The 13,008-nt window shown below is 41.6% G+C and overlaps 4 protein-coding genes across 4 annotated transcripts; all 4 read right to left on the reverse strand.

The window, feature by feature from the left end:
* Positions 1-3,111: 3,111 nt before the first annotated feature.
* Positions 3,112-4,362, reverse strand: LOC139146299 (uncharacterized). The gene has a single exon (XM_070717707.1). The coding sequence runs from the start codon at positions 4,360-4,362 to the stop codon at positions 3,112-3,114; it is 1,251 nt and encodes a 416-aa protein (XP_070573808.1).
* Positions 4,363-4,447: 85 nt separating this feature from the next.
* On the reverse strand, positions 4,448-4,918 carry LOC139146300 (uncharacterized). The gene has a single exon (XM_070717708.1). The coding sequence runs from the start codon at positions 4,916-4,918 to the stop codon at positions 4,448-4,450; it is 471 nt and encodes a 156-aa protein (XP_070573809.1).
* Positions 4,919-4,944: 26 nt separating this feature from the next.
* On the reverse strand, positions 4,945-6,753 carry LOC139146301 (uncharacterized). The gene has a single exon (XM_070717709.1). The coding sequence runs from the start codon at positions 6,751-6,753 to the stop codon at positions 4,945-4,947; it is 1,809 nt and encodes a 602-aa protein (XP_070573810.1).
* A 538-nt stretch (positions 6,754-7,291) lies between these two features.
* LOC139146303 (uncharacterized) lies at positions 7,292-8,149 on the reverse strand. Its single transcript, XM_070717710.1, has one exon. The coding sequence runs from the start codon at positions 8,147-8,149 to the stop codon at positions 7,292-7,294; it is 858 nt and encodes a 285-aa protein (XP_070573811.1).
* Between the last annotated feature and the right edge of the window lie 4,859 nt (positions 8,150-13,008).

Genomic DNA, 13,008 nt, shown 5'->3' on the forward strand with positions numbered 1-13,008 from the left:
AAAAATTGTAAAACATTTTTTCTTTATAACTGCTGGACAGACAGCTTTTATATTTGATGTACAGGTGCGCAGGGATGACAATTAATAGTTGGATATGTGGAAATTGTCCTGAATATGCAAATTTGTATTTTTAAGACAATTTTGTCATTTTGGTCCAGAAAACTTGTTCTCAAAACCTAAAACTTGTATGATAGCTTTATAAAAGCTATAAAAGTGCCGAAGGATGTTATTAGTTTGATAAATCTTCTGCTCAAAGTGTTGGGAAACCCAAATTTGTATAATTTAGGTAATTTTCTCAGTCTGTAACCTTAAATGACCTATACCAACCCAGGATACGTTTTGAGATAGTGGTTATGGCTGTGAAGATAATTTTGTCATAGCGAAATTTGATCCAGAACACAAAGCTAAGGTTAATTTTTCATTGCTGACCAATTTTTGCAACTTTTCAATGTAAGACACACAAGAACTGATGAGAAATTTGGATCCAGGATAATTCCAGATGTCATGATCACCCGCCACAGTGGAAGGCATGTCATCATTTGTAACTAACTTAAGTGCATGCTTACATTCGAATGACAGTACTGATAGCATCTAAAGAATCCCAAAGGTTGTAAATACATCATCTGGCCATTGTAGCTCTTTATGCCGCACACAGTAATTGACAAAGGATGGAAAATTTGATATCAAGGGGGCAGGGGATGTTGATGAGGTACAGCATTTTTTTTACCTGATCCTTCGTACATTATTTTTTCTCCACTCTACCACCTTATCTTTTTGTCAAGCCTTCTCTGGCTGATTTTTTTGATTGACATGTGCAAATGTATGTAGGATCTGCTAGTCCCATTGCTATGCATGTTTTTTAAGTTGACCCCAGTACCTAAGTTGCAGACCTTATTTGCTTTTGTCATTCTTGTTTTTCTGGTTGCACTGTGTAGAAATCATTGTTACATCAACGTAGAATTTCGCTGCACTGAACAGATAGAAACAACATTCATCGTTGATCTTTGGTACAATAATACTAGCATGTACTAATTCCGCTCAAATGTGAGCAACGTACACCATATCATTGGCGGTATTTTTATTCATAAGAATGCATTATTGCAGGTTATACCCTTAAACCTGTATTATCGTCACCGATCGATACAAAACAAGTCACTGACAATGACATAGTCCTCCTTGTAATTGGGAATGTCACTGGAATGGAAGTGACTAGAAATTGAAGTCGATCACTGCACATGAAAAAAGAAATATGGGTACCAAAGCCATGTCTGTGACGGCTGATGCCCATATTGGAGTGTATTGTACACAGGCACTCGTTAGCTGGGTAGTCTGCTAAATCGATTGATTTTCGGCTTATCTATCGACTTGATCTGCCCGCCACTGCAACCTAAATACTCCCAAGGTGTGCAACAGAATCACTCAAACATGATCCAGATTTTCGACTGGCTGTGCGCTCACACAAAACATTCATAACTTCACTCCCATATACCTAATTGGTTTAACCATCTCCTTGAAAATAACGCCAATGAATGTGTTACACGACGTCTTGAAGAAATTGGCTGTGTTTTGAAACTAAGTGCAGTGAAACGCAGCCCACAGAACGATTCTACCATATGACGTAATTTATATTCTACTATTGATTGGCTAATCAACGGCCAAAACGAAGGTCATTGACATCACTAGTGAAGTATAATTGACCCAATAGACAAGTAGACATTAGTATGAATGGCATGGGGTTATGTTATGTCCTTTTCCCATTAGATGGACAGAATATGTCATGTACTAGCTCTTGAAATGTCAAAATTCAACTATAATCAGTGAGAAACTCGTCCAGTCATGTCTGAGTAATGGCTCTTGATTTTAAAAAAATCAGAACACCAAAATGCCCCTGTATTCACTGGCATTCAGGATATAGATCACAAATTACAAACATTTGTGTCTAGAGGCGCAACTTATATAATGCCACAGAAAACAATTTTTCAATACCATGGTGGTAACCAGATATGAACTGAATATGCTCACGTGTAGTATTCATGTGGACATGGTCGAGTTGTTTACTGTGATTGGTTGACCGAATGACAAGAGAAACGAGTGTTGGTGTGGCTGGGCACATTTAGAAGCAGGTTCTATATTGCGTGATGAGAAAGTTACGGTGCAGAGAATGAGAACGACACTGTCTCTCCTTTGATGTGTAACAACGAACTAACTTTATTGCGTGAAAAGAGGCGCGAAAGTCACCTCAACCTGTCAATCAACCTGAACAACTTGCAACATTGTCTCAACTTAGAATGAGGTATTTTTGCGTCCCGACATTTCTCCGGGGGGGGGGGGGGGGGGGGGGCAATAAAGAGTAAACCTGCCTAGTAAGTACGTACTCTCTGTAGTTGTCTCAACAACTGAACAAATGAAAGTTGAAATATGAATAAACATACTGTCAATGACAGAAAGTTGTCATCGATTTTTCTAAGCAAAGTCTGGTCACTATGATGTGACATGTAACTAGATAACGACAAAATGTTCATTTATACAAATGACTGTTAGCGTTCTTACGTGACATCAGTCCACGGAGTGTTCATTTCCGACATGCAGAATGTTCTCTGAATGCTGTAATATGAATTAAACAGATCGCTCAAGTGGCGAGTAATGCAACATTTGAATAATAACATTCTAAACGATAACACACAAAGGTTATTGAATCATCAAAGAACAACGTTAAAATAATGTCAACACATGTCATGGTTCATGAACTGTTTCAAATTTTCCACTTATAGACTACTGTTAGGAAGGAAATCGTTCACTTTCGTAGTAATTCAGCCCAACGTCTAATCTTGTTTTGTGCTGTTACGGCAGCGTTTCTAATTGAACGTCTGTCATTAGATGCGGACTCAGTCGTGATCTGGTTTCCAGGGTCGGAATCACTAGCGGTGACACCACAGGTAGAGTTTGGGTCGTTACAAGTGATCTCAAGGGGGTACAATTTACTAATTGGACGATTGTTATGTCCGGATTTGGTTTTCACGCTAGCTGACCGAACAAGTCCGTCTTTTCCGTATCGTAATTCCTGTACCACAGCAAGATTCCAGTTGATGCGACGTTTGTCATCGTTCTGTACTAGGACCACGTCTCCTTTTTGATCACGTTACCCGTCTTACCCTTGGGGCTGTGACGCTCGCGAAGTGCGGGTAAATACTCCGCTGACCATCTTTGCCAGAAGTGCTCGTGTAATTTAGCAAGATATTTGACACGTTTCTCCAGTGTCGTCTGTTTGCTGGTTATGTACGTAGGGTCCGTTAATTCATCGTCGTCGACAAGTTCATGAGGTAGTGTGTTTATCAAACGCCCGTATAACAGTAATGACGGCGTTAACGGATCACACTCATCGACGTATGTGATGGGGCGGTCGTTCAGAGTTGCTTCGACTTCCGCCACAACAGTTGTCAGTTCATCCAAGGTCACGCGTGCGTGTCCGAGCACTTTCTTAAGTGCGGTTTTAGTTAGGCCAATTAGTCTTTCCCAAAATCCGCCGAACCACGGGGCTCTTTTCGGGATGAAGATCCATTCTACGCGGTGATTGTTCATATATTCTCGTATTTCCCGGGAGTTGAGTAACTTCGTTATTTCTTCCGCAGCAGCGAGATATGTTGTCGCGTTGTCTGAAACCATTTTGGATGGTAGCGACCGTCTGGCTGCGAATCTGCGAAACGCGTTTAGGAAGGTAACGGTCGATAAGTCTGATACCACTTCTAAATGGATAGCGCGCGTGACAGCGCATGTGAACAAGCAAATATATGCTTTGCTTGCCTCTCTGTTTTCAGTGTTTTTAACGAGGAGTGTTCCCGTAAAGTCTACGCCAGTGACCGTGAAAGGAGGCGTTTCATTCACTCTAAATGACTGTAGAGGCGGAGATACAGGCATAGTGTAGGCCTTTCCGATCACTTTCTTGCATATCACGCAGTTTCTGAGTACCGATTTGACAGTTTCTCGTATTCGCGGTATCCAATATCGTTGTCTGATGTGAGTAACTGTAGACGGCATACCGCTGTGTAGAACTTTTTCGTGGGCATGTCGAATGAGTAGCTGCGTGAACTTATGCTTTCTGGGTATCAGCGCTGGAAATTTCGTTTCATAGTCGATGGGCGCATTGTGTAATCTTCCGCCCAGACGAAGAATACCACTTTCGTCGACAAATAAACGAAGTTGTCTCACAAGAGGTGCTTTGGTTGCCGATTTCTTGTTGAAGGCTTCTATTTCGCGGCTGTACTCCTCAGATTGGATTGCCTTGATCCACCTCTTTTCGGCTTCTCTGATTTCTTTGGCTGAGGGAGAAGTAGAGTAGTGAGTTTGACCTTTGCCCTTCACCATGGAAACGAATCTGAGTACTAAGGCGGTTACTCTTAGCAACTTTGCGAACGAACTGTAGCGATTTATGTCTATGATTTGGGCGATGCTACCGTTTGTGGGTTGGTCTGTTGCGTTTACTTGAGTGACGTCCGGCGATCACTGCGCGTTTCTGGTTGTGGGGGGTCCGGCTGTCGAACAACTCACATATTGGCCAGTCACCCTGCCCTAGCCAGGTGGGTCCGTTCCACCATAGGCGTGAGTTTTTGAGTTCTGTAGCTGATATTCCCCGCGTCAGTAGGTCAGCGGGGTTGTCTTTAGATGGGCAATACTTCACTTTGTAGGTAGACTTGTTGATTTCATTTATTCGGTTCTGAACGAACACCGGGAGTTTTTTATTGCCCGTGATCCAGTGGATGACAATTTGGCTGTCAACCCAAAGTACTTGCTCAGTGAAGCAAATGGTATCGCGTAGAGCGTCGACTACGTGGTTCGCTAGTCTTGTTGCGATCAAGGCTCCCATTAATTCCATTCGCGGTAGTGTAATATCTTTCAATGGTTTGACACGTGACTTGGCCATCGCGAGTGACGTTTTCTGACCACATCTTATGTATACTGCTGCTCCGTAAGCCTGCGGACTTGCGTCAGAAAACAGTGTAGTTCACAGCGATCTGGATCAATGTCCGATATGAATTGGCGTGGAAGTTTTACATCTTGTGTACCTTCTAAGTCAGCGCGAATTTTACGCCATTTCTGCTCTAGCTTATCTGAAATTGGAACATCCCAATCAAGTTTCTCCTTCCAAAGTTCCTGAGTAAAGATCTTTGCCTTGATGTGTACGGGCGAAAGGTATCCCAAAGGATCAAAGATTGTTGATGTACAGCGAACAATCTCTCGCTTGGTAGGGAGGATATCGCTTTCCTCCAGTTTCGACGCGTAAGTCAATTCGTCGGAAGCTGTAAGCCATTTAGTACCGAGGGTATTTACATCTTTTTTCGTTTCAAGTACTCCGTCTTGTCGGGCGATTGCGTTTAATTTCGAGTCGTTGGAAGCCCAGGCGCGAAGTTTGAAACCAGATGACTGCATCAGCGAGTTTGCCGATTTGTAGTACTGTATGGCGGAATCAGAGTCGTTCGTTCCACTCACAACGTTATCCACGTAGATATTTCTCCCGATATCGGTTGCCACTGGTGACGGGTTTGCTTCCATGTGCGTTTTGACGACTGACTGTAAGATAAATGGCGAACACACGGCGCCGAAGAGTACTACGTTGAACTGATATGTCTTGAAAGGGCTTTCTGGATCTGTAGGATCAGACAGCCAGAGGAATTTGGTATATTGTCGATCCTTTTCATCTAAATTCACATGCAAGAAGGCTTTTTCGATATCACTAGATATGCCGATGTTGTGTACGCGGAAGCGCAGGAGTATTTCGCTAAGTCCGTTGAGTAAAGACGGCCCTGTTTCTAAACATTCATTCAGGCTTGGCTGATCGGTGGACTGTTTACAACTACAGTCATACACGATTCTTATTGGTGTGGTCTCAGAGTCTTTTTTCACGGCACGATGAGGGAGATAGTGTCCGCGCGATGTGTCATCATTGACGACTTCACTGATAAATCCACGTGACACCTGGTCGTTGATGATATTGTTGTATTTTGCTCGTAGCTCTGGGCTCAGTCTTCGAATCATTGAGCGCGTTCTGACGTTGCAGATACCGTAGTTGGTAGGTAGCGGTGGGTGATTATCGAGCCAAGGTAAACTTGCGGTGTACTTTCCTTTTTCTTTACTCAGATGAGAGTCACGATATTTCTCAAATTCATCGGTTGTAGATGTGCCTGAGCTGACGTCTCTGACGCCGATTGTTTCTAAGTCCCAATAACGTGACGTCAATTTGTCCTCCATTCGACTGTCAGTCATGACGTGTAGGATAGTTGTTTGAGTGACATGAGCAGAAGGATCGTGTGCACGTGGGTGCGTTGGCCCGGACAACAGGTATCCAAACTTGGATGAAACGGCAGTGGGTCCGGGTCCCCTGATGATATCATCACCAATTATTGACCAATAGTAATCAGAACCAATCAATATGTCGATCTCAACAACTTCAGTGTCAGCGTGGTTCACTAATGTTAAACCTTGTAGGTGGGGGAGATCGAGCACTGATTTATTGATGTGAGATTTCAGCGGTGTTGATATTTTCGGTACCATCAAAACTTGAATGGTTATGTTTGAGCCAGTGTTAGTTTCAAGTGTCACTTTGGCGTTTTCCATCGAGCGTATGCCATTTGATTTTGCACCGAACGGTGCTAGGTTGATGAGCTCCTTATGCTCAGCTTTCAGTTTCAACTGTTCGGCACAAGTCGTAGTGATGAATGATCTTTGAGCTCCTTCGTCGATGAGAACGTTAGCTTTCATCTTTGTTTTTCCGTTGATAGCTGTTACGACCGCTGTTTTCAGTAAAACAGGTCCAGGGTGTGTTTTCTTTCCTTCTATTGCGAGTTTGGTGTGTACTGTTTCTATCTCAGAGTTCTTTTTAGGGTTTTCGGCTTTACTTGTCTTCGTCGACGGATCACAGAGCGCGGTGTGATGTCTCCTATCGCACTTCTTGCAGCGATATTTTGACTTACAAGCTGATACCTTGTGTCTACCGAGACAATTGAAGCAAAGATTGTCACGCTTTACCACTTGTAATCTTTTGGCAGGATCAGCTACAATCTGGCACTCTGTCGGTGCGTGAGACACTGTTTTACAAAAAACACAGTTGCGCGGTCTCGGCTTTGGTTTCCCACCCTGTACCAAAAGGTTGCTGTGCTTTCTTTAGGCTCCGATGAAAATCCGTCAAATTGCTCGAAACTGTTTTCTGAGTTGTTGCCTGACTGCAGGACTTCTATTTCCTTTCGAAGTGCTTCGCGTAGTTCGCTGAGGTTCCACTCGTTGCTACCATACACTCTTGTTATTGTTGACGGGTGCTGGTTGGAATTTTGTCCAGAATTAGGGGTACCAGCAGTTCTCCATAGCTGTCTTCTGCTTTCCCCAGTGCTTTCAGTCCCCGGATGTAGGACTCAAGTTTATCATAGAACGACCTGAGACTCTGCACATTCATGGTTGGTCGTTCTAGATCCCACAATGCCCTCATGTAAGCACTGATAACTTTGTGAGGCTGTCCGTATCGATTTGTCAAAAGTTCCATGGCTTGTGTGTAGTTTGAGTTCGACAATGAAAGGCCATCGATTGATTTGGCAGCTTCTCCTGTTAGATGCGCCTTTAGATATTGGAAACGTTGTATGTTACTGAGGTTAGCGTCGTCATGAACTGCCGCCTTGAAACCATCATAGAAACTTTGCCATTTCAGGATGTCGCCTTCAAATTTCTCGAGAGTCAGCTTGGGTAAATTCACATTTTTCTGAGTTGAAGGTAGAGTTGGCGTTGCAACGGCGATCGGCTCTAGTCGTTTACCAAGTTTTTCAGAGAAGCGGCGAAATGACACTAACCTGTCTGTGATTCTGGCGTCGTAGTCGTCTGTTTCCCCAATTTCGTTTTCAAGTTCGGCGACATCCATTGCAGCCATAATGTCGGCATCAAGTTTGTTGAGGTGGGCCTGTTTCTTGGAGATATTTTCGATCGTCGAAATTAGAGTGTTTGCCCCTTCTTCGGTAATTTCATCGTGGCCTTGTCCTGTGATTTCTGATGCTTTGTTGATGAGTTTTGTCATCTGACCGCAATGAGCTCTTCTAGACAACTTCAACTGTTGAGTGTGATGAGTTGCAGTTTGTTCACCGCCCGTGCCGCTGGCTCCTCCTGTTTCAGGCATTTTTCGAAATTGTCTGTGATTCTTGCACCGTATGCGAGTAACTGAGCTTTAGTCACACAATCCTGGTCTCGGCACCAAAAATGTGGCTGGGCACATTTAGAAGCAGGTTCTATATTGTGTGATGAGGAAGTTACGGTGCAGAGAATGAGAATGACACAGTCTCTCCTTTGATGTGTAACAACGAACTGATTTTATTGCATGAAAAGAGGCGCGAAAGTCACCTCAACTTGTCAATCAACCTGAACAACTTGCAACATTGTCTCAACTTAATATGAGGTATTTTTGCGTCCCGACAGTTGGTTTTAGTGTATATGGTGTTACACAGGTTTGGGAGTGTTGCACAGTGGTTAAATGTAAACATGTTTGTGGAATTGTTGCCGTAATTTTTTTTTCGGGAGAGAGGCAGTAGTGTCATAGCGAAAGTTAAGGGATACTGGAAATTGAATGGGTTCTGATGTAGCAGGTGCGCCTGCCTTTGGCCTTTGTGCTTAAGGTTCCAAGACAAGAAATTGACCTTTTTAAGCTAACAATTCTCCAGTGGTTAATAAGCTCAGAACCCCCGTAACTTATATATTTTCGGAAAGCCTAGATATAGGGGAACATTTTGGTTACAATAGTGTCACCATTATTTACATAACTATCATGTGACAGGTAATTTGCATAACTTTTCAAAAATCGGTTTTCCGTATGTTTTGTTTCAATGCTTTGAGATATGTGGCCGAAATTTGTGTGAGTGCAAGCTGTCTTAAGGATCTTTCAAAGCGTGTCTCAGAATTTTTTTAAACCTTCTTAAACAAATTCTATGCTAGAACAAGTCATCGTTGATGACACAGTCCTCACTTGTTAATGGGAACTTTGATTGCAGATCCTCAGAGAGGATAGAGTCCTCTTCATTAGGTCTGTGATAAAAATACTTTGTACCTACTACCACTGTATCACTATCAGAAAATCAGAAGGAAAATTGTGAGATAGTGGTTATAAGGCTGTGAAGATAATTTTGTCATAGCGAAATTTGATCCAGAACACAAAGCTAAGGTTAATTTTTCATTGCTGACCAATTTTTGCAACTTTTCAATGTAAGACACACAAGAACTGATGAGAAATTTGGTTCCAGGAAATAAACCAGTTCGAGCATGGAGCTACACTCTGTGGTCAGAGAAACTGGTCAGGATGATGCTGTACAATTTGAACATTTGTCTCTTAGCACACACCAGATACTTATAATCTTTACGGCCCTGATACGGCTTTTGCGGCCCGATGTCGTACGGTGGAAGGGCCCGAGCATGTGAGGGCCCGTACGCCGTACGACCAAGGGCCGCAAAAGCCGTATCAGCGCAAGTCGGTTAAGGCATGGGCGTCAAACGTTATCATGAATATGCAATAGGGCTTATGAATATTCATAGAACAACACAGTGCATACGTGAGATAACGGCACACAGTCCATGTAGCCGACAATGAGATGCAAATGATATGCGGTTAAGGTCTCCTCAACTAACTTTCAGCTGGTTCTTCACTTTCTACTATTTTTTTAGTATTTTTTACTAAGGCACAGACTTATTCTACCTGCAACTTAAAACTGACAGTGATTTTGTAGCTCATTCTTTACTATTTTTAATAGTTTTGGGTAGCTGGTAACAGACACTTCGTGTTCGTGTCGGCTACATGGACGATCTGCCGAGATAACAACAGGAAAGGTACATCACATCACAAATGAAGTTCGCAACTAGAACACCAGCGAGCAAACGAATTGACAAAGCGCTCACTGGTGTTCACAACAAAATATAGCTTATATGCACTGTGTGGAAACTTGGAACACACAGAAAAGGACGAAACATTTACGAACGTATTCCCCAACAACCGATCATCGCATACAAAAGAAATCCAAACATCAGCGATACACTGATAATGGCCAAAGTCCACGGCATAAGAAACAAGGCGACAAACGTTAACGAAAGAGTCGGACACAAAACGATCCAAAATAAGTATTCTAGAGATGAAGAGATCAACAACATAGATACAATATAAAATTAAGAAAGTGATATATCATGGAGAGACAGTTGGTACCTCCATGTTTATATTAGCCACTGAGGAACGAACCGGTTACGAACGTGGGGTCAAAAGGTCAAGGTGGTCTGAGACCACTTCCATTTTAAATTTACAACCCATTTGTTAATTTTAACACTAACAACCGTACCCAATACCGACACAAAACACAGTAAAGCACATACAAGACAAGCGGAATGATGTGTGAAGCAACTTTCCAATCTACAATTACAAATCGTTTCGGTAACACTGCGAATAGGCGACGGGGTCATGACCTTTTGGATGGCTTACGAGATGGCCCGATCGCGTACACAGCGACCAAATTTCTTTCGCAAATTTCAACTTGTAGAGCGCCCTATTTCTCAGAAATTTTGCTATCCTCGAACTAAGCCTTAAAATATCTTTACAACCATACCTTTAACATGTATGATTTGGTAACGTTTCCTTTAGAAAAATACCGAAATTCAAACAAGAATTGATTTTTTCCTACAAATCGTACGTATTTGGCAGAAATATCAGGGGATTAACTCCGAAATTTCCTTGGTGAAGTATATTAGTCGATTGACTTGAGTCTACTCTAATATCATATGCCGAAAAAATAAAGTTTAAACGTTGTTTACAAGATGAAATATGTTAATACATAATATAATCAATTTTGGCGGGTAAATGTTGGTATAAAGATCACGTGACACCTTTTATGCAAATTTAAATGACATAAACTGAAAGAGCTATCAAAACTACGTATGTGTACCAAATTTCATCAAAACATGACCAGTAGTTTTTGAGAAATGAAATTCAGCTCGAAATTCGGTCTGGACCCCTGCTGGACCCCTGCCTTAACTCACTTGCGAGGGCCGTAAAGGTTTTATCATATACCTTTATGGAATGATAATAGTTTACATAATAGTCAACATTGTTGAGGAGATAAAAATGCCTGCGATATCAAAAATTCATCGCCATTTATGTCAGTTTTTCATAAATACGATGGCCGCTTCCCGTCGCGGATTGACATACATAATGACGTCATTTGTTTACCTGCAGAATTCTAGAACGCGCAAGCAATATGCGTACTATTACATGACCAACAGAGATCAAGGCTGAAATCGAGGTGTAAGAAGGACAAGAGCGTGATGTCAGTTCCTTGTAATTTATCCTGAACAGGCACGCACTTAGTATACACAGGATTTCACTAGAATTTAGAAATAAAAGCCGATGTTACCGGCGCGGCTCCACTGTCGCCACGCGCAACTACGATCTGAGCGAGCAGACGTTTTCCATATCTCGCTCTGGCTTTGTGTACGAATGGAATGTTTGCGGATAGCAACACGCGTAGTAACCAGAATCGAGATAGTTCAGATATGCACACGATTGCCCATATTTGGGCACCGGGCCGGGGCATGATACGTAAAAAAAATGCACGGATCTGAGGGCGCTTTCTCCCATAGCTTTACACAGGCACGTGAATGTAGGTATATGATAATGACTGTCTCACAACATTTCCATATCATTTTATATTCAGTTTTTATGATATTTAGTATGCTTTTCACCATATTGTATGTCCTTCCCTGCATAACGTAATTCAAAATTAAATTTGGTTTTTGCCTACACACAGTTGAGGGGTAAACTTATTTAATCTCATAGATTAAGATGCATGGTTAACTTTAGTCTCCAAACTTTTTTCATTGAACATGTATTGCAGATAGGTGTACACTCCAGACACAAAGTACATAATGGTGTGGTGAGTGTAACAAGCAAATGTTTTTTAATCGATGGCCCAAATTTATTTTCTATTTGATTGACAATAGATACATGTGTAATCAATGCCAACAATCCAGTAATTTGGTTTAAATTAGCCATTGTCCACTTATGGTACAATAGTTTGTTGTTAAATTTGTCTCCAGTTCTGCATTACATAAGTTCACCATTTCCTGTTTTACATATTTATTTATCCTATTGAGTTCCATGTCTTAATTCACTTTCAAACATATCAAAGCTGATGATACTTAAGATTCCATCCTTGAACTTATGCTGGAGCAGTAACCAACCAGTTCAAGTAACTTTCATTTATGTCCAAATAATTTGAATTTTTGACAAACTTCACATTTTTATCGCAAATGATAAACACTAAGGAGGTCCAAAGGACGTCGTTGCCGCCGGGCTGCTGTTGAAATTATGATGGAATCTGCAATTTTTTATTTTTGACGCAATTTTTGCCATTTTTGGTCAAAAAATTTGTTTCTCAAAAACTACCTGTCTGATACCTTTTATATTTGGTATACAGGTTCCTAGGGGTTGTCTCAGTTTGATATATTGAAATTTGAAGAAATCTTCGATTTTTTTATGTCTGGGACAATTTTTGCCGTTTGTGGTCAAAATCTTTGTTTCTCAAATGTTACTCATCTGATAGCTTTGATATTAGGTATACAGGTTCCTATGTATACCGGTATATATATTGAAATTATGATGAAATCTTCAATTTTGTACTTTTGCAGCTAATTTTGCCATTTTTGGTGAGGCCATCGTGAAATGAGCTATCAAAGATATCCACCTTCCTCCATAACACATGTATCACAAAATAGAAAGTGTGAAGAGAGGTGCGAAACTGAATATGCAATCCTGGCAAAAAGGGTTCTGCTCGACTTAAAAGGTTGTTGCATGTGGGTCAGTCTCTATCACTGTACACACACAGCCTCCTTTCTTACTTAGTTAACAGCAGTATCATGTTTACATTGGATAGATAGCAAAACCTGTCACTCACAATAAGGGTGGAAATAAATCCAGCAAAACGGGCAAAAAATGTGCCTGGAGAGAGACAT

Source organism: Ptychodera flava, chromosome 12 (genome assembly GCF_041260155.1).
Source record: "Ptychodera flava strain L36383 chromosome 12, AS_Pfla_20210202, whole genome shotgun sequence".
NCBI lineage: Eukaryota > Metazoa > Hemichordata > Enteropneusta > Ptychoderidae > Ptychodera > Ptychodera flava.